This window comes from Ambystoma mexicanum, chromosome 2q (genome assembly GCF_040938575.1).
Source record: "Ambystoma mexicanum isolate Mex_15411 chromosome 2q, UKY_AmexF1_1, whole genome shotgun sequence".
NCBI lineage: Eukaryota > Metazoa > Chordata > Amphibia > Caudata > Ambystomatidae > Ambystoma > Ambystoma mexicanum.
Window position 1 is genome coordinate 610454744 of NC_090924.1, and position 22247 is coordinate 610476990.

Genomic DNA, 22247 nt, shown 5'->3' on the forward strand with positions numbered 1-22247 from the left:
TAAACAAGTGCACCGACACCATAGAGGAAACAAATTGTAAATTTTGTTCAGATGACCACTTATAACTAACTACATGTCACTCTGCATTGAGGTTATTTACTGGCGTTTTAGAGAAGAAATGTCTGAAAATATATGGGCATATGGCATTATTGGGCGTAGAAGTTAATGGACTTGTGTAGCAGTGTTATTCAAGTCTCGATTTTGATTAAAGTTGAAATGTAATTGAAACACTGTGAACTATGGATGATTTATTTAAAATAAGTCCGTTTACAACGTGGTAAAATGGAAAACCATTTAGAATATGTGAAATGGTTACGTGATTATGTCTTGACTAATTAGTGTATTAGAAGTGTGACAGATTCAAAGCAGTGAATGTAGACTATAATGTGTATGTTAAAATGGAGTACTAATTATTAGTGCCGTGATAATAATTGAACAAAGTTGTATTTAATGATGTTTAAAGTGGACGTTAAGAGTGAATATTATTGTATTGCACGGTAGATATTGGAAGAGGATGATTTTTACATACTGGTATTATGGTAATGTGGTGCCTGATCGCCAATGCATTGTCAAGTATCCTTTTCATCCTGGTAGAATAAAGTTTAGGGATGTTAAAAAGCAAAATGTTGCATATTTTATAGAGACTAAGGATATGTACAGGAAGGAAATATGTTTAAAAGGGCACAGACTCTGGCCAGGTGTGTTGCCCTAACAGAAAAGAGAAATGTTAGTAATAATGAAAGGTTTGATTTTAATGAGTAATTAAGAGACATTGTGTCGAGTGTCCATCATTGTTAAATAGCGAATACGTTTTCATGAGACTCAAATAGAGTGCATAATGGATGTGGTATGGTGCAATTAGTTGTGAGACCCACATTGTGGTAGTCTCCATAATAGATGGAGTGTGGTGAAATGAGACACAGACTGGGATGAGTCTATAATAGACGTAGTATTGAGGCACACATTGTAGCGAGTGTCCATAAGAGATAGTAGTATACATTTGGAGTGTGGAAATTAAGGCACAATAGAGGTGAATGTTCATGAGAAATGTAGTGTAGTACGTGGTGTTGAGAGACTCTGCGATTATAGGGTGTCCACGCAAGGTGACAGAGAAATGTGGGACACAAGGAGGAAGTGTCCACACAAATGTTTGCCCGATGTCTAGAAAGTCAGTTTGGAAGTGATATGGTGACACACCAGAAGGAATTAGACAGTGATTTCTTAAAGGTGTTCAAAAATATCAAGAGTTTTGTGGAGATTGCAAGAGCATGGTTATGCTGTGAGGTTTCAAAGTTGACATACTGCAAGATTCTGCTTTATAGTTGCCATTGGAGTTTTGAAATGCCTCAAAGTGTGAGGTCACATGTTTGACACTGGCAATATCTATTGTCAAATGTTTCTTTTTTCATCATTTACTCACAAGCTTGTGTATCGATTTTTGCACTCTGCCTTTTATATTTGTGTATTGTATGTGCTCTTTGTGCAGTAAGTTTATTTCCTATTACCTTCTATTCTTTTATGTGTTTTGTGTAAGAAGAAGGGATGGTTACATTGGTCGTGTTCGTCTGGTATATAGAGGGGTATCACAGGATTCATTGTTGTTGGTCAGTGAGATTGCTCCTCAAGATGGAGTGGGGTATTTTGTTCGGGGGCGGCAGACCTGAGGCTAGGGAGTGGCAGTCGCTAGCAGAAAGAGTTATTAGTTTCCTTTGTTCGCTACGGGAGTAGGAATGTTCTTTTGCTCGCTTTTGAGAAAGCTGGTGCTCAGGTGTGGCAGTCCTGAGACCCTGGAGTGGGAGTCCAGAGTAAAAGGAGATGTTTATTTTAGAGTGTTGTATCCTGGCAAGTTTAGGTTTGGATTATTGGTCAGACGTTTGTTTTTTTATTTTTCAAGGTAGGAGATGTGTTGCGATTAGGTATGTATGTGTGGTGAGTGCATGAATAGAAAGCCCTACTGGAACGTGATGATGTAAGTGGAACCTGGGTTGTGCTCTGGTTCCAGGAATGTCGGTTAAGGACTTTGAGTAAGAGTGAACCAGAGAGGATGCTTGAAACCTGTTCTCCTGTATTCTTGCTATAACTGTAACCAAGAATAAAGAAGCATTTCTATTTTCATACATACCTGGGTCAGTCTGGTCCTGCTTCAGGTTCATTACTTAACTGGCACCCCGCTCTTGGAACTTTGTTTTCTATAGAGAAATCTCCTTTTTCACGTTTTTCTTAGTTACGAGTGTAAGGGAAGGAAAGGGGTTTGGGCTTAGGATGGTGGACACATTTTTATTTGGACATGGTTAAGGTAGGGAAACCCCTCTTAGCTTTAGGGCAAGTTAGGAGTTTCTCCAACTCATTTTTACCTTAATAAAAGTTTGCAATAATGAAAATGCCACCTTTGTGTCCTTCTCATGCTTCCAACTCCTCACAATCAACTCCCTTCCCCTGGCATCTCCAGCTCGACTCTTGGTTCAGTACCAAGAGAATGCCTCCCTTCGCTTGGTCTGCTTTGGCACAGTTCAACAGGCCAGGGGAAATGACTGCCTGCCCCTGGCGTCTCTATCACACCAGTTTTTGTACCAGGAGAAGGAATCCCTTATTCTGATGTAGCTTGATACAGTTCCTTTGTACTGCTTCCAGCTTGATATTCACTTGGTCTCTGCGACTTGTTTTCAACAATGTCCCAAATCTTGTTAGCATCACAGATGCTTCTCTGGGTTCTAGTGGTCTCCTCTTGACCACTGTGATGAGGAAGAATCCCTTGCGAGTTTCGTTCATTCATGTTGGGGTCCCAGACCGTTCTCTTGCAACTAGTGGATTTATTGCCACCACTATAATGGGGAAGACTTCCTCTATGCTTTGGTTTACTTTTGTTGGGGTCCCAGAACATTCTTGTATGGCCACAGGGTCCCAGAACCTTCCCTGGTGGCCAGTGGGGTACTCACTGGTGCAAGGAGGATGTTGAATGTACTCTTGACCCTTCTGCAGTGTCAGTGGTATGCCTTGTACAAAGTCAGGTAGGGATTGTATCCTGCCTGTAGTCCTGCGCTGGGGTTGAGGACATTACTAGTCCATTGCCAGTGTTTAGACAATGTAGCACTGTTCTTGAAGGCCAGGCTGTCAAAGTCCCTCGTTTTTGTTGGCAGCTTGATCTCTATGCCTCCTCTGGGCCACCTCGTCGTGGTACCTGTGTTCGGAGCAGTCGTCGTGTTTTCTTTTGCATCCCAGTAGTATATGATTCTACTTTCACCAAGAAGGTTGGGGATGGATGGATTGGCTAGAGAATGTGGAGGGGTTTCATTATTCCCTGGTCTAACCCAAGATGGTCTTCCTTGACCTCTAGGAGGGAGTCCCTCCCCATGAGGTCTTCCCGCATTAAACCACCCCCTAGGGGCACTATTGGGTAGGCGGCCTCACCTCCCTAGCCTCACGAGAAGGGGCTCTGCCTTGGGGAGAAGTGACAGCACCTTGAGAATAGTCACAAAATCTGCTCTATAATCTTAAAGGCCCCCATTGTACTGGATGCTTTACAGGCCTAAGTCAAAGGGGAGACTACAGTACACTCGCCATCTTTTATCCAGTCGATATTTTTTCGCTGTCAGCTTCGAAACACAAAAAGTGGAAAAAATTCCAACAAAAGGTTCCGCTGAACACTACCAGGCAAGACCCAATCATGAATTTGTTCCCAATTGCCATGGCATGGTATAAACTGGAGGACAATTTAACCCCCATGCTAGAAACAGCAGTCCACAACACCATCATGCATCACCCACACACTTACTGACATCGGGTAATCGGCTCGCAAATCACCTTAGAAGGTACCTACTCTACCTAGAAAAAAGCAATATCTGCAGATAGAAACAACATGAAAGTAGGTCTTCACAAGTTATGCTTCCAGACTAGGGAACACTCTCAAACCCATAAGACTTGTCACTTCACTCCTGAGGACAATGAGGGGCTGATAACTCTAGTTCCCCAAGGAACCCAGACTGAGCCCCATACGTACACCACCAAGGCATAACATATGAAGTGTCCATCCGTCATCGGATTATGTAGCACCCTGAAGAGAAAAATGTGCTTCAAATACACAGAGAATAAAAAACAAATACCTGCTCTATTTAATGCAGTGCCAGAACTGTATGAACCCCTGTAACTTCCCAGTAAAAAGTCCCTTGAAGTACTGTTGTCGAACTACATGCTGTAGATGACAAACTATTGAAATATGTATCAAACACATAAAAGGAAGTTCACGTTAGGTGCATTCACACCCAAGGAAGGGTCATTGCCCAATCAGGTTGCTGGAAGAGAAGGCAAGAGTATATACTCCACCTGCTGTTCCAGCCACCCGGTCCCTTTTTTCTTTTAATGTGAGCGGCAACAGGGAGCATCTCCCTGTTGCTTCCTCAACCCCACCAAACCAAACCTCTCCCCATTCACAGCCCCTCCCTCCCTCCATCCACACTTACCTGCGGGACCAGAGCTTTGGACTCCGGTCTGCCGCACCAGCCCCGCCTCAGGAGATTGGCTGCGCAAGCAGCACAAATCTCCTGATGGGGGGAAAAACAGAAAGCCATTCGCATGGCTTTCACACCCGGCAGGGGGACGGACATGGTCAGTAACGGCCTACAGCCCTCACTTCACTTGGGCCTACTATGGCTTGGGCTGGTGGGCCGTTACCATCCATGTCCGCTCCTCTGCAGGGGTGTGAAAGCCATATTATGCTCAACTTAAACAGCAGATGGAGTCCACAGATGCTTACTTCTCTGAAAAGAGTTATATAAAAATGGCATCCGGATAAAAACTCAATGTCAGTCCTCTGATCAGCCATTCTAGCTCCTTTTATAGCAATACTCTTTGGCAATGTCTCAATCATAAAAGGGAAGTAAAAAGTACAAATTTACCTATATTTTACTACTGGGCTAATATATTTTTCTTCCACCAGTTCTGCATAGGTCTTACACTTTTAATGATCCTCACAAAATGTCAAAACACAATTTTTGATAAACAGACGCACTAGTGAGTTACACAATTCTAAATATGGAATTAGGTCACAAAAGACTAGGTCAGAAGATGGATGAACATCTTTTAGGCAATTCCTATTCTGAAACACCATTTCTATTCCCCTGAAGCATCACAGGCCATAGGGGAAAAGGTTTTAGGCAAGCTACTCAAGTGGTCCTCTGATTTCTAGAGTTTTTCTCCCACCCCAAGCATTTCCTAGAGCATCCATTATTCACAATCAAAATTCTTCAAAGTTGGGGGCATGTGGGGGGCGCTCGAGAGCCCGAGTGGCTGCAGTCTCAAGCTGCTCCGTGGCGAACAGGCCTGCTCGCACTATGCCCACTTTTGGTCGACATTGCATGCTGTAAATCCACGGGTAGCGTTTCCTCCAGGGCACCCACAGGCTGATTCCTGGGAGCGGGGGCCATATGAGTTGCTCCCGCAAGCTGAGGGCTGAAGTGAGCTATGAACAGTGGAGCCACTGAGGCTTGTTTGCCCCACACCACAGCTGCCTGCATTGAAGAGCCCGGGGCCTGTATAGGGCTGCATTGACCGCTGCAGCGGCATACCAGGTGGGTGGGCCGGCTCCCGATGCTTCCTCCCCCGCCACAGTGAGGATCTCGCAGCCCGCGCTGCCTCCGTCATCATCCTCTGCGCCTGCTCTGCACCTCCTTTGCAAAGTTCCTCTCCTCTTCTGCCCCTTGAGTATCTATGTGGAAGTGTCTGCAGCTCTAGCTAAGACCTCATTAAGAAGTGGCTGGTTATCTACTGGGGAGTCAGTAACCTGTGGTTCTTTGTGAACAGGCAGGTCTATATTGTAGACTTCTGCCTCGTCTTCCTCCTCCTCACCTTGGCCCTCGTCATCTCCATAATAATCGGCTCCTGTTTGGTCGTCCAATATTTCTATGTCTGGATCCTCACCATACTGCTGGTAGGCTTGAATGTAGTAAGGGTCTGAAATCAGGCCCTGAGTTGGAGTTTAAAACAGAGGTCTCTTATTAGGAGGCTGGGGGTCCCTGGATCCCTAAGGAGCAGAGTTGTCAGGGGCACTCTGATAACTAAGAAAATCACTTTTTCCGTAGAAATCAAAAGACATCCTTCTCATCACCCTGTCTGTCTTCAGAGCTCCATTCCCTGGAGCTGGGGATGACCACCTCCTGTTGAGGCTTCTCTCCTATTCCCATTTCCTTTAGAGTGGGAGGGATAACTTTAGTTTTAGTGACAGGGGTCTTGGATGTATCTTTATCTGAAGACCGGTGAATGTCCTTGTGTACCTTGGGTGCAGAAGTAGTGTGATGACTTTCTGCTGTTTGTCCCCTTCCCCTTGAGTAGAATAGCGTTTTCCTGATGTTTTCACCTTCTCTGCACTTTTCGATGCCTGGCGTCGAGATTCGGGGGTGTGTAGGATACTCTCAGAATCTTTCGACTGTGCACGTTGACTTTCGGCAGTAGACGCCGAACGGGCTGCCGGAGTCCGACTGTAAGCGTGCAGCCTGGGGGTGAAGGTAGGTTTCATCATCTGACGAACCTACCTCTGTGACTTTGGGGAGCGAGGCACATTTTGCAACCGTGGACTGTTTTGTGTTGTGAGGCGATCTCGACCTGGAACGCCCAGGACACCGATTCCGTGGACCGCTCTCTATGTGCCTCCTTTTTGCAAGAACTTGACACGCGTGTCGAGTCCCGGTTTGGATTAGTGTGTTTTGGTGTAGTAGTTAGGGTAGGGCTCGTGTCGCCGGGTGTGGTCCCCATAACTGCCCTGCCGGACAATCCTCCGAGGTCGAGGACTAGCGTTTGGGTGTCTTTCAACACCCCTGTGCCCTCACCATCCGAAAGGGCGGCGTCGCTGCCATCACTGAAGGCGCCCACCACTTCCATGGCCTCGAGCTGCCTGACGTGGTGGGCCCAACGTTTAGTGGAGCCGTCCTTTAGTGTTTTCACCTTAAAAAGGCTACATGCTCTGCAGTTAACTTCGTAGTGATCCCTAGGCAAGCAGAGATTACAGGTGGCATGTTTGTCAACCCAAAAGGTACTTGCGGTTGCACTTGGGGCGAAATTTAAATCAGTACTCTGCATATGTCACCTTAAAGCAGCGGGCTAATGTATGTAGGAAATAACGAGTGTGAGTATGTTTCCACCCCCCCCCCCCACTCTCTCTACTTACAGGGCCGAGGCCAGAGGCCTTCCGAGGCCCGGGCCGAGGCCAGAGGCCTTCCAAGGCCCAAAGTCTGTCGTGCAGTCTCGACGGTTGTTTGTGCTTCTGACCGGCGCCGATCTTTGGGTCTCGACGTGGGAGTGAAAGAACAGGGAAATATATATACATTTTTGCAAAATGACTGAAAGCCAGGGAACTCCGCACAATGCTTCCGACCAGTATGGCGGAAAAAAACAATCTGAGGGTCCTACACGCGTGAAGGATCATGGGTACAGTGGACGTCACACTAGGGATAGTATTACTGGCACCCCCTATGTCGACGCCCATTTTCGAGTTAAAAAAAACAAACTAATACTCTGCAGCTTCCACTAGATGTCAGCCTATGGACAGCATGTGATCTAAGCAGATTCAACAAGCCTCAGAAATATATATATATATTTCAGTCGATTTGGGACTCTAATTTCTCATTTTCACTTCATTTGTCTTTCAAAATTGGTATCAAAACCTACTACCCTTGGAGTTCTGGCGTTAACACCTGAATGAAGCTTGATAAATTCCAGTAGACTTGTGTGTCAGTCTTCCATCGTGTCGAGATTAAGATCTGGCAATATGTAGACGTAACCTTCATGAGTTTAGTCATGGAGGTGGGGCTAGAACTAGGATCAATCGCTACGGTATTGCGCTGCATCCCAGCTCTTAGCCCTTAGTTTTTCATGGTGCACAAATGTTTTAGTTTCATTATTTAAAAGCTCACCTTGATGCAAATGCACTGGAAATATATGATTTGTAACGAGAGTCAATCTCATGGATCTGTCGTGGGCTCTGGGGCGTTGCTGCTTGGATATCTTTGTTGTTTCTACGTAGAATAACCGTGATAGATGGATGCACCTAAAAGGGAGTACTCCCTGTTAAGTAGGAGGCTCCTGGGACTTTAATGTGGTACAATGTGAGTATTTCAATACATAAAAGGTGGTAACTCATTCCTCGTGTTAGGTCAGCATCTAGGTTCCCTGCTTTTCGTATCAGCGCTGTGTGAGTTTCTTTTTCTGGGAGTTTAACCATGTGGGCTAAATGTTCTTACGCCCTTGATTATCCCAAAAATCACCTCACATTTGGTCTGTAATAACATACAGGAATATATGTCTCTTTGCCTGCCAGGATCGTTACGCTATATGCAGTATCTGGAATTCTAATTCTTACCTCATGCAGGCACACTGCGGTCTCATTCCTTTGCGAGCTTCGTGTTCACTGTTAGTAGTGTTGGTACAGGTTGCTATAGGGACCAACGTGCATGCGCGCCGGTCTGGACATTGCTACCAATGTGGAAAAGGGGACTTGATGTTGGTGCACGAAGCGCACCATGTTTAAGTGGTGTGTTACTTAATAGTTCCACTATCCCTGGTGGGAATCTACACAGGATTGTGTTTCTCAGCGTATAGGCGCCTTGGTCTTAATACAGAACTCTGTCCGTAATTTTGGTTGTTTAGTGTTTTGGATGGCATTTCACAGATTGCAAAGAGCTTGGAGTCCATATTACCATGTATTATTGCACACTTGTGCAGCGTTCAAATGTTGTGCTTGATCTGGGATTACAGTAGTTTGGGTTGGTGAAAAGAGATCTCAAATTGAGGTGAGATCAGAATAAATTAAGATGTTCAAATCCAATCTTGTGGGGTATTCCCCTCCCATGGTTCCTACCAGTCATTACAGAAAACAACTTGGATCCCACTCCATGTTCATCCCATTGGGGGACAAGGAGTTGAGGCAGTCAATCCAGTAGTTTTAACGTTGAAGAAGCAATCTGTTTAGATGGTGTACTGACTTGCTCTAAGATGATAAATCTGATTTGGGCGATGGTATGACTTTCATAAAGTTTTGTACTTCATGAGATTTTTTCAGGTGCCGTTCGAATATTGCATTTATGTTCTGACCAGCTGGTTTTGGGTTTCCTTGTGGTCAGACCTACATAATAAAAACCACAAAGACATCTTATCCTGTAGATTGCGTTCTTGGAGTCACTTGTTGAGGAATGACATAGATTGATTTTGTAATTATGACAAGGAGTGGTGCCCTTTTACTTGTGTCATGTCCCTTTTATAAGAAACATCTGCTTTAATAAGATGCTCTCTTACACATTTGCTTTTGTTGTATGCAAAGAATGCCGGTTCGGGAAACAATCTCCCCATCATGGGATCTAGTGTTAACATTTTCCAATTTCTCTTAATTATTTGCTTTATTTGCGTGCTTTGCTAGGAATATGTTGTCACATATACTAGTTTCTCAATAGGTTCATGTGTTCTGGATTGCAATGCCTTCATTCTGCTAATGTTGCCTGCTTTTACTACACCAGTGTTGATGATTGCTTGATCATATCCTCTCTTTTCAAATTTCTTCTCAAGTTCTTCAGTTTTCGTGGTGTATTCATGTTGTTTAGAGATAATGCGCCTGTATTTTGGAAATTGACCGATATGTTCTCTACAGTTTTCCTACGGTGAAAACTGTTGGCAAGTAGACTGTCAGTGATTTTGGTAAATACTCTGGTTTCCAGTTTGCCAGATTTAGTGTACACTTCGACATCTAGAAATTCTATTGATGTTTTGCTAGTCTTGGATGTAAATTTTATTCTAGGGGCCATTGCTTTCATGTACTTGAAAAATTCTAACAATTCTTCCAAGGAGCCATTCCATATTGCAAATAAAGCATCGATGAATCTCACTAGGAATTTCAGATGTTTAGTCCATTGTGTCAAAAAACATTGTTTTCCTCAAGGTATGCCAAATATGTATTGGATAGCATGGAGCCATCACAGCCCCCATCGAAGTACCTGACATTTGAATGAAATATCAGTCTTCAAACATGTCTTCAAAACATGAAAAGGTTCTTCTGTAGAACTGTTTTAAGTAGGTTTAGAATAAATATTTCATCTGCTTTACATTTTTCAACTGGGGATAACAACCATTCCATGGCTTCCAAGCCATCTTGGTGGGTGATGTTGGTGTATAAGCTCACAACATCCATGGTAAATAGGATGTCATTATATATTTATCAATGCATATGTTCTGTTTGTTTAGAAAATCATTTGTATCTTTGATGTAGGTTTTGAAATTGTGGGTAAAAGGTTGAATTGCACAGTCTATGGATTGTGCCAATGCTTCTAGCAGACTGTTTGAAGCAATTATGGGTCTACCTGGTGGGTTCTTAATATTCTTGTGAACCTTTGGTAGGGTATATATTATCGGGGGTCGCTCGGTGTAGATTGGTAAGGACATTGTTTTGCACGGTCACTGATCAATTCGTCTGCTTCTGTTTCATCTAGTACGGTTTTGATAATTTCACGTACTTCTGTGGGACTCACAACGATGTCTAAGTAAGTGTTCTGATCTGCTAATTGACTTATATTGGGTGGTGTTCATCAGCACTAGCGGGTTTGATGACGAGATTCAGGTCCCTCCATAATCTGTCTATCTGTATAATTTGTGTGGTCTAAAAAAGATGTTTTCAGAGGGCAGTTTCATAATTCGGGATGACGTTGCTACCTGGCCATCCACCTGAATTATTGTTTCTTGTTCTGTATCTTGAGGTTCAGAATCCGCACTTGATACCTCTGAGGATGCACTTCCTGTAGTTGGTGTTTTTTTACTATAGGGAGTTTTGCCACTCTGAGCAATCGTTCTGATGGTAATATTTCTTCCACAAATAAACTGTCTAGTTTGTAGTCCAGAGTATCTCTTCTGAACTTTGTTTCCTTTGCCTCGATTTCTTTTTTATAACTGTCCAGTTTATTGTTTATATCCTCTAGTATAGATGTCAACTCTTCCTTGGTAATGGATTTGATCAGTGTGGCTTTAATTGATTCTAGATCTGTTTCTATGGTGGTTACTGATTTTGAAAGCTCCTTAATTGTAAGCAATATTAAGTATAAGGAACATTTGTTCAGAATATACTTTACTTGGCTCTAGTGCAATTCTTAACCCTCGAGGGATACATTGTGCCTTGTAGCATTGCGATAGCGTGGTGGCGTGTCATTTATGACTAATTTAATGTTGCACCAGCCTTTCTAACTGGTTAACCAATTATTCAGGTTTGTTAGATGAACTAAGGTCTGTCTAGGTTTGTGTCTGATTAAACCCAAAATTTTAATCGCTTCCTCTGCTGTAAAACCTAAAGTTACAGCTCTATTAGATGTGAGGGCTTCAATTTTAGAAAATGACATCACTGATTGGTGAAGGTTGCAGTGCTCCCTCTAAAGGTGGAGTAGCCTGTAGAAAAATAATAACTTTGTAGAGGGGCACACAGAATGTGAGATTTTCTGGTTCTCCAAGTTTGATACTTTGTGCGTCAAGGGTTTTCAACAATATTTAGGTGCTATGTTTAATTTGACTCAAAAGAATTTAAGAAGATTTTCTTTTACATTGCCTCTAGCTATCACACTGTTCACAGAAACATTTGTTTGCCTTTCAAGCAGTGCGCTGAACAACAGAAGGTGTCCACATATTTTGAGAAAAAGCAAACTTGTACTTCCCAGAAGGATTTAAGAATGTATGAATTATGAGAACAATTGAAATGCCCACTCCAAAAAAAAGAAATAGCCAATACACAAAAAAATAACGGTTTCTTATATAGGTCAAAGAAACTAAGACATGTTTAAAGCGGTAACATGTTTAAGTACTATTTGCGCACACATCAAATAGACAAAGTGAAAAATATTTGTCACCAACCACAAATCATTTCACCAAGTTTATTTAGTTTTAAATTTGTTTATTGGCATTTATTATTTTACAACTTTTGCATGACATACAAGTGTGCCATTGATTATGAAATTGTCAGCATCCTGTAATAAAACAGTAACATTTTAAACAAAACAACATTAACTGTCCATGTTTTGTCCATATAGATTAGTTCCATATTTTCCAGCAAGGGGGGGATAACTAGGCAGAGGGGGTGTGGGGGGGGGGGTGTGACAACTGGGGACCCGTATGGGTTTGTGCGGGTCTCTCCTTAGATGTTGCTGCATTGGTTATAGACCAATGTTGTCTGGGTTGTCTTGTTCATGGGAGCTTATCTGAGGGGTGGAACATGTTTCTTGTGATTTCCTTCCATGCTTCTAGTGTCATAGTTGAGTCTTCGGTGGATCTCGCGACACTGTCCTCCCATGCCTTTGTTTCAGCGCTCATCCACCGCTCCAGCTCATTGTACCATGCGTTGTACTGTGGCCCTGCAGGCTTTTACTAAGACACTGCGATAGTCCTTTTAGCCAGTATGCACGTTATGTCCATGAGTCTTACCACATGTTTGAGCTTGGCTAGTCTGGGATAAGTTCCCAGGAGGCATTCTTCAGGGGTCCACTTCTACCTGGTCATGCCCGCTTTTTCCACATGTCTGTCTTATTCTAGCCCAGAGGGACTGTGTCCTGGTGCATTCCCACAACATGTGGAGTAGGTCTGCCTTATCCGCCCTGCACCAAACACAATTAGGTTTTATTTGTTTGTTGAATTTCGCCATTTTGCATGGGGTTAGGTATGTGCGGTGTAGTACGTTCAGCTGTATCAATCGGAATCTATGATTTCTAGACACTTCCTTAGGAAATGTTAGCGCTCTGTCCCATTCCCCGTCTGTCATCTCTCATCCTATATCTGCCTCCCATTTGTTTTTCATTTCAGCGCTTCGCGGGTTGGGAATGTCGCTTAGGTGGCTGTATATTTGAGACACCGGTTTCCATCCCTCTCCTAAGTTGTAGAACAATGTCGTGAATGGGTCTGTGTCGGGTTCCTCAAGCCAAGTTTCCCCATTTGTTTCGTGCTATTTAGCAGATCCTTTGGTACCATAGGATTTGGCCAGTGTGGATATCATCCTCTGCCTGTAACGATGCAAACTCCCGGAAGGTACCTCCAGCATACAAGTCTCCCCAGGTGTAGACCCCTTTCTTTTCCCAAAGTCTGATGTGTTTCAGGTCAATGTCAGTTTTACATAGGTCCGAGATCATTGGTACTTCTGGGGAAAATGGACGCTTTAGATGGATAAGCGTCTTAGTTCTGTGCCATAGTTTCCTTCCCAGGGTAACTAAAAAGGGTGCATTTCTCAGCAGGTGTTGGGGCGCCCAAATAAGCTCCTTCATTTCACCAAGTTTATACCATGCAAGTGCCAATACTTTGTGCATATTTCTTTGGTTTTTGCAAATAATAACCAAGTATTTACAGCTTATTTAAGGAATTATGGGGATATGTATGCACATTTCAAAAACACCTAATGCAAAAGGAATTAGAAAAAACACTAGAATCTCACCATCATGTCTTATTAGGTCTTTATACCGTGATTTAACTGCAGTAATGTGTTTCCACCAATTGTTTTGCCTCATTTTTTACTGCAAAATGCAGGTTGGCGTTTCGGTAAGGCAATATGGGGCAATGGTGTGGGGTGGAAGGGTTTGGGACCGCAGGAGGTTACGAAAAATATAAAGACGGTGTAAAAAAAAAATGGGTGGTAAAACACATAGAACCAGCAATACATACCATGAAATGACTTTAAAAAAACAGAATGTTACACACATACCATAAACCATCGACAAGTATGAATAATTCAGTACACCACCTATTATCTAGGCTCTAGCAACAACAACCAAAACACAAACAAACTAAATATGCAATAACATTATAAAACATGAATGTTATATATAAAAACAACAAAAACAAAGACACTATAGAGTTGAGGATTGAGGATATGTAGATATTTTATTCAATCACATGAGCTACGTCAAGACTCCATTCCAAATGCTCAACCCAATTAAAACAAGCCTTAATGCTTTAGAGGACTACAGATGCAGACCATAAAATATTTGTATGCATTAGTTTGCCCTGCGAGAAAGCTCTCTCCAGCCAGACATATACAACTTACATTTTCCAGAAATCATGCATACCAGTCTTTTCAGTTATTAAGCTCTTTGAAACCAGTTGGCTAGCAAAGCTGCAACATACAAGTGCCATTATTAATTCTGAGGCTACGTTTTACATTGTGGTTGGACACCAAAGGAGAACACTCAAGAGTTTGGAACTGCTTCACCTATTTTGTGCCTGGTTAGCTTGACATCACGAGCATCCAATAGCGACCTTTGACTACCCAGCCACCTTGTTCTCTTCAAACATACCTACATGACATGCTGTGTTTGGGAATGTGTTTAAAGCATTATGACACACAAGATGTTTGAAGCACAATGGGTCACATATGCACTAGACAGAAAGTTCTAGTTTGCATCTCATATTGGTCAGATTTACGGTAATCTATGTACTGGCAACTCATTTCCTAAAGGTAGGTTCTGCTTACAGGTGATGCCAGATACCCATGAGCTGCTTTTAACTCCTGTTCATCAAATCTTTAGTTTGGTCCTCACACGTCTCACCTTAAAGTAGAGGGCACCGGACACAAATTTGTATTTGCAGAGTGCAACTACCTATCTTTACTTTCCATAGCCCCAGCAAATCCTGCAGGTTTCTCTGTCTAATCTCCTTAGACTAGTACCTCATCTGATCCTCATCAAGATGGCACAATGGAATCTACTCAGATTTAATAGATCTCAGACTGACTAGAGGAAGTTGCTGGCATCTACATGTTCTTTATCAAACCACAATAGAAAGCACGGCACTGAATATGGACGCCTCCATGCAGAGCTCCTCAACCAGCATGTTAATAACCTTATTGATTATCCTTCACAGGCATTGCATATTCACTGGACCCATGTCAAATTAATGCAAAAGGGAGGCGGAATCTGAGACAATATATATGCGGTCTAGGGATTGCATTCGTGAGCCGGTCTGCGCCGACAGGGACCCACAGCCTACCGCTGGAGACAACGGAACACCTGGGCGATAGCTGGAGCACTGGCGCCCTGGAGTGTTTAAACTGATCGAGGCTGGCACCCTGATATTTTACTGGGATCGTGCCCCAAGACATGGCTGCTGCCTTCGAGTCCCAGTGACAGCCTGTCAGTCTAGCGTGGAGGTTATTGGAGCGCTCTCTGTGCACGGAGAGGGACCCATGGCTACTGCACCTCATAATGCAGTGTGAAGACTGCCTAAAACAAGCAGATAGCCCACAGAAAAGTAGGAGGTAAGAAGCGTGCTCCCTCAACCCCTCCAGTGCTATAATATACAGAGTGAGGGTCCCATTTGAGTTCTGCAGGGTACCTAACTGATATAAACATGCAGACGTTTGAATCAGCCAAACTGGCGCACCAGTCCTTCCACTCACACAGGCAGGAAAGGCAGCCAACTGCCGGATCGTTGACTGTCTGTGAGCACTCCAGTCAACGCTTGGCTGAGATAGCATATTAGATTACCAGAGCTAAACACAGCTGGGAAACGCACTTCTTCTGAAAAACAAGCTAGACTGATTTGCTAGGAGGACCGTGCAAGATGCCACAAATCTGGAATTAAGGGGAAACAACCTGGAGGTTGACGCTGGAGGTCTGGGGAGGCAGGGGGGGGGGGGGGTGGGTTGTAGGGTCAGATGGAGGATGTAGACACAGTGTTGACATTTCTCTTTGGATATTTATTAAATGATAAGAAAAGGCCTAACTAACTTTGTCTACTATGTGGGTATTCACTGCTGTGAGAAACCTGAAGGTGTCTCCCTAACTAGTCCCAGTGGATCTGTCATCCAGGTGGCCAGGATACGGCCATCACGATTGGATCCAGTTCCTGGGGGTGTACCAGTGAGTGAGGATCACCTGGATGGGGGGAGTGGGAGTCTGACACAGACTGGTGAGACGCAGTATCCTCCTCCTTTCAATACCTTTTCCCCATCCTACCACGTAGGACATTCAAAACCACTACCACCACAAGAGAACAGACTAAAACAAGAACCGTTTACCTGACATGTCCCAATACAAGGGTCAGGCAAAGTCAGGCAATTGATCAGAATCACACACACACACACCTGATGGCCCGTTCCCTTCCCCACAGGGATAAAAAGTGGCACAAGAGAGCACAATACGAGCAAGGCAGACCACACAAGACAGCTATGCAGAATTGGCAGTTCAAGAGGAGGAAAAAAACTGCGAATATTGAGAGGCTGACAAGGAGGGACACGACCTTGCCCTTTTCGATGCAGAACCGCAAAACCTCCGCTCCATCTCCACCTATTCCTCCTTCCGTTCCTCCTTAAAAACACTCCTTCACCCTCCTCCCTGACTTCTCTCCCCTTTTCTCCTCCCCACTCCTCCTTCCCATTCCTTTATCTCTTCCTGTCTCTCCTCCTTTGACTTCCACCCTCCCTTCTACTCCCACTCCCCTTTCCCTTTCTTCCTTCCCATACCTCTCCTCTTCTCTTCTTTCCCAAATGCAAATTGTTCTACATGATGTTTTTCTGGTTTGAATCATGTTTATTTTATTGCTTCTATATTCCATGTTTAATGTATTCTGGTTGTTACCCTGTAAAGCTCTGGTGTAAAACGCTGTATAAATAATAAAATACAAATACTTTCAAGAGAAACTAGACTTGGCCATCAATGAACTCGATAGCTGCCAGTGGAACTGTTGTCTCGTGCTGGGGAAGCTTGAGACTGTACTGTGCTCCAAGATCCCACTTTACCCCGGGCTCAAAACGTGGGGAAGGGAGACCCAAGCTACTGCATCCCGACATATTACTTGTGAACACTTCGTTCTTTTCTTGAAAACTATCCCAGTTGTAGGTTTTTGTCAATAGGTTTGTTAGTAAAGGCCCTTTTTATTTGACACGCCACCAGGACTGCCATATTTGCATTTGATGGTCGGCGCTTGCTACCATTTTAGGTTAAGGTCTAGATTAGGCATTTTTCCAACCTGCATATAGTTTAATAAACATCCTTGAACTGTGATCACTTGTGTCTGTCTTTACTGTTGCCACCATGAGTAACTTACACTGCCAATATAAATAACTAAGGCGCTCAGCCGTTGGCAGGAAGTTATAAAATACAAAAAAGATCTGCTGTCCAAAACCTAATCCTAACTGATGCTACTACTATTCTAACAAATCTAAGGTCAGGAGAATGTCTCCCTTCTCCTTCTAGCTTCTGATTAGTAGGTTAATTTCAAAATGGTCTTGTCACCCTTTTTATAAGTTCTTTTAACACTTTCACAAGCTCTGTGGGGTTTCTCTCCTCTTCAGGAATCCCTTTTGTGTCTCTTAGCTTTACTTTCGTAGCATATATTTCCTTAGCTGTGGTAGGTTTTCTTGATAGATACGGTTCCACCCTCTCCTGGGTTGATTTGTTTGGCTTATAATTACTCGTGTGGGTCTCTTGCCTTCCCTACACAGGATTCTTCTTCTGGTTTATAGTCACTCTTAACAAATATAGTACCCTTCCCTCTTTCCAGGGTATTTGTAGCTCAGTTTTACTGATATCTCTTCCAGCATTTATCGCGATTCGCTCCCATAGCTCGACTTCCTCGACTTCCATGTTAATGTCTCGTCAATCCTACGAGTAGAGTTCAAGCTATTTCATAATGAACACCCAGCAGCCTCCCAGTTCTCCCGTTCTTCCCGTTACCTTGAACTCTGTGGGGTGTCGGGGCCTCTCTCCGCTCTGGGTCTGTTTGGTTGCTTGTATTCTCAACGCCCCAGTCTTCTCAAGTTTCTCGCTCTCCATGACATCTGGTAACGCTGCAGGTATCTAGAGGGTTTGCTGCTTTTGCAGCATTGTAGTTTGGTGTTCTGTGGGTGCCCTGCCCACTACAAAGTCATTGTGGCCACACCACCACCTCTGTTCCTCAATCTCTTCCTCTTTGTGGACGCTGCGCGGTTCCCATGCTTTGCTCTAGTCCAAGAGCAGTTTCCAAACTTGCGTGGTCTTCGGCTCTCAGTGGCTCCTCCCCTGCCTGGTGTTACGCTGCCAGGGGGCCTCTCCTGCTTGCATACACGTCTCTCTGCCTCGACTCTCTTCTGCGGGTCCTCCGCTTCCAATCTCCTTGTCCCAGTTAAATGGGGGATTCGTTTAAAGGGCTAGATCCTCTTTCCTGTTGGTAATAGTATATTTCAGTTTGCTCTTCAACCAATTCTCTGGATTGTATATTGTTCTGTGCATCTCATTCCCCATGTATTCCACCATGACAGAAGACTTGGTGAGTTCCTCAGAGGATGGGGAGTGCCTGTCCCAGTCTCTCTCGACCCCTAAGGAGGGTGTTGCAAAGCTGGCACACCTCCCTAGCCTCACTGGGGGCAGGTTACATACACTGTAAAATGCAGTTGCGTCTCTAAAGACAGAACTTAAGTACCCAAGCTAAGAATGAGGACTACAAGGGTGTATTAGAAGTTATAGACCGACACAGGTGGCATGCTTTTGGCTGTAGACTTTCATTAGTAAGCAAATAAAAGAACGGCCATCTGACCCTAGTTTAAGAGGGGTTTCCATGCCTCAAATAAGACTAAGGAAATTGTTAGTCTAAACCAAAAAGAGTCCATCGTCCTGTCTCCAAAACCTATTTCCAGCCCTTACACCATAAACTTAAGAAAGAGGGATGGTCTTCGTCCAGAAGAATGGCATCCTTCTTCTGGACGACAATCCAAATATGTTCTTCTCAAAGGATACAAATCAAAAGTCTCAAAAGGCTCCTTGGGTTGGGATTTTAGCAAGGTGTATTAAACAAGAGTTGTGTATCTTTACAGTGGTAGGGGGTTGACCCCAACCCCCCCCCCAACCTTCTCAGTGGTTTTTACCCAGTGAAAAACATGTGATGTGCTTTGCAGAAATGACACCAAATGTATACCTATGAAAACCTTCATGAGCAATCTACTCCCATGTCCAACACACTTCAGTGGAAAACTAAATACCCATCCTGACGAACCCAAGCGGAGCCCTTTTTTGCAGTATCCGATAACCTCCAACACCTCAGCGCGCACTGTATCTTCACTCTATAAGCTTGCTATGACCACCTCTTCTCGTGGTGACATGACTGTCAAGACGTGATGGGAGGTTGCAGTAGTCTATGTACAATGGAACACAATTTGATGGCAGACGAGATAGATTTCTTTCAATAACAGACACGTACACCACTGAAAATGTGGAAGTTTGATTCCCTCAGCGACAGGTGCATGCCCCAAATGCAAACTACTTCAGGTCAACTTTATTCACATCACTAGGGCGTGCCATAAAATAGCAGCGTTTTGGCGTAGGGCCACTTTAGTCTAGCAACCATTACCAAAACGGTTACTGTTGAATGTCCCCCCTATAGGTTTGCTTGCCCTTGCTCTGCCCACACCTAAACCAACTGGCAAGTTCCTTGTGTTGGCGCTACCGTTAGCTAGCAAGGGTATTGCTGTGAGATAGATGGACAAAACTGCACCCTCATTATACCAGTGGATGCATGAACTAATCTGAGCCAACGAATGAGAGGAAATACACCCATAAACATCTGGTGTCACCTGAGACGGTACTTGATGGAGAACACAATACATCAGACCGACCCTCTATCATAGTTCCAATTGATAATAAAGGTCATTGATAGTGTGCCTGAAGAGGATAATGTGCTGGCGTATTGGTATGCACAGAACCCTGACATCTTCAACAAGCTGTTTAATTTCAATATTCTATACCTTTAATGTTTCCCTATGGACCACGTGTACGTTCTTTGTGGAAAAAGGCACTGTCAGTTTGGACATTATGTTCAATATATCTTGTTTTGTAATGGCTATTTGAATAAAGAAATTGCAAAAAGGATTTACAAGAAAAAAATAGAACAAGCAGTGGTTGTTTCGTCAGACAACATGCAGAACTCTGCAAATATAGTTGAAAATTTGGCAACATCCAGAAAAACTATCAAGTGAAGCTTCAGTTCACTACATTGGTTAAACATGGATTATAGGCCTCCAATGTCTTGGTAGAAACAGTGCAATCAATACCTGTGGATCTGACCATTTTTGTGCAAGTAATCCAAGCCTTCCAAAACCTCTTTCATCATTGTGGCAATACTATGTTCATCAAGGACTCCATTCTTGTGCTCCCCTTTTCCAACTATGTGCTTGATGATGTCTAGCACCGAGCCTGTGGACAAAAACAGTTTTATAATTAAAAAATTCAATCTGATACATTTGAAACAATTAAAGCAATTCCCCCAAAATAAAAGCTAGGCACTTTTCATATTCTGCAAATTATTAATATGTTTAAATAAGAAAGGAAAATCAGTACACTTCTGAAAACGCAAAATCCATACATCGTGTGAAACCGCAATAGTGGCTAAAATACTTACTTTTTGGCAATGGGCATTTTTTCAAAAGGCACAGTGATTTCCAACTTGTGTTTTTAAAAGCAGTAACCTATTTATTCAGATGTATCCACTAAGTAACAAACATAATTGGGTTTAATCGTGCCATTTGAAGTTTGGCTGTAGTACAACAGATAAAAAATGTGCTTGTACATTTTATATTTAACAAACACATTACACCCCCCCTAAAGCATTTGTCGCTAAAGCTCTTATATCGTTTTTTAAATTGAAAATGTTCTCACCATCAACCATCTAGAACCACTATTAGCCAATTTAAAGTGCATTCATGAATCCCTATAGTGTATTCTGGGCTAAAACAATCAGGTGAACTACATTTTCCTGATATCAGCATAGTTTTGGCAATCAAGGAACATTATACAAATCCTTAATATTTGGTTTGTGTATCTAGCTCATATCCGCTACTTCCTCTGTCCTGTGACAGGTGTAGTGTGGTCACTGCACTTGTCCCTTATTGTCCATCCTGTTGGGTGACCCCCACCTATTCCTGTATGCTTTGGGATTGGTGGCGTGTGGGGCTGGGTGGGAGGTTTGCATCTAACCCCGCTTTTATAACGGAAGGGTAAGTTAGGATTTATTGTTTTGTTGAGGGCCTTTCTTCCTAGTGGATTCCTCCTGAATCTGAAGCAAAGAGCCACGTTTTGAGTAGTTTTCTGAAGTTCAAAGGACCCCTTGTGATGCGTATGTTTTTTGGTAGGTTATTCCAGGTCGAGGTTGCCAGTTGAGTGAAGGATGATCCTCAGTTTTCTTTTGTTGTAAGGTTTTGGTACTAGGCGAATGTAATTGCTTGATCAGAGTGATAGACCGTTATTTCTTCCTTTAGGAACTTCACTCTTTGGCCTTGGTCTGGTCTGTGCGTTATGCACATCGTTTTGAACTTTATTCTCTTTTATTGGCAGCCAGTGTAGCATTTTCAGCGCTGGCGTAATGTGTTCTCTTCGTGGTAGTCTGAGCAGGAGTCTTGCCGAAGCATTCTGGATGCGCTGATTATTATTTATTTATTTTTACCGTCGTTCTGGTATTCTTAGGTATAGGCAGCTGACATAGTGTACTCTGTACATGAGTGCGATGATGGTGAGTGTTTTTTGGGTGAAAGAGGAATGGTAGGATCTCATTTACTGTGTGTAGCAGGAAGAAACATTTCTAAATGTCACAGCGTAAACTAAATTTCATTTTGTCGAGGAAAGTGCTTCATATTGACGATTGAAAACTTTTGAAAATGCACATGATCACCCGGCCAAATGCTTTTGTTGGCAAACCTAGTTCTGTGACCTGCTGTACAACTGGTGCTCAACCCATAATATGATAGGTTAGTTATAACGCGCTTAATACCCAGAGATTTCTAAGCACGGACCCAGGGATCTAATTTGTGTTGCTCCATGTTGTCTCGCTTCCAAGGCGAGCACGTTGCCCCCGAGCTATCGTCCAGAGACTGATCCCTGAGCTGATCCGAAACTCCTTGACAGTCTCTCTCTCATCACCCAGTTGCTTAATACCAGCTGTCCTGAACGTGAGATGGCTGCAAAACTACAATATTCACCTAGTTTACCAACTTCTCCGCCTGTTACACCATGCACTCTGCTTAGTTGCTTAATTTCTTTCTTCTTACATAATGATTAAACAAATGTAACTAGAAGTTTACAAAAAATGTAGTGATAAATAGTTCTATCCAGTCTGTACATCTACAAATCTACTGCAATACCATAACTGTAGTTCGCCTCCAGAGCTCGCTTTGCTTTATAATTGTATTATATATTAGCAGTGCGAGAGCTAGTTAGCAGGGAGAGAGCTGGCCAGTCAGGATGGGAACGAAAGCAGAATATGAGTGTTGCTGCCCAAATTGTTACACCTGT

The 22247-nt window shown here is 43.3% G+C and overlaps 1 protein-coding gene across 2 annotated transcripts in view; it reads right to left on the minus strand.

Annotated features, from left to right (window-relative positions):
* OXSR1 (oxidative stress responsive kinase 1) overlaps positions 1 to 22247 on the minus strand; it is a 1686100-nt gene that overhangs the window by 1249563 nt on the left and 414290 nt on the right. For both annotated transcript variants that reach the window (XM_069647752.1, XM_069647753.1), the window contains exon 4: positions 20015 to 20156. In XM_069647752.1, coding sequence (XP_069503853.1) covers positions 20015 to 20156 — 142 coding nt within the window. The remainder of the gene's footprint in view (positions 1 to 20014; positions 20157 to 22247) is intronic.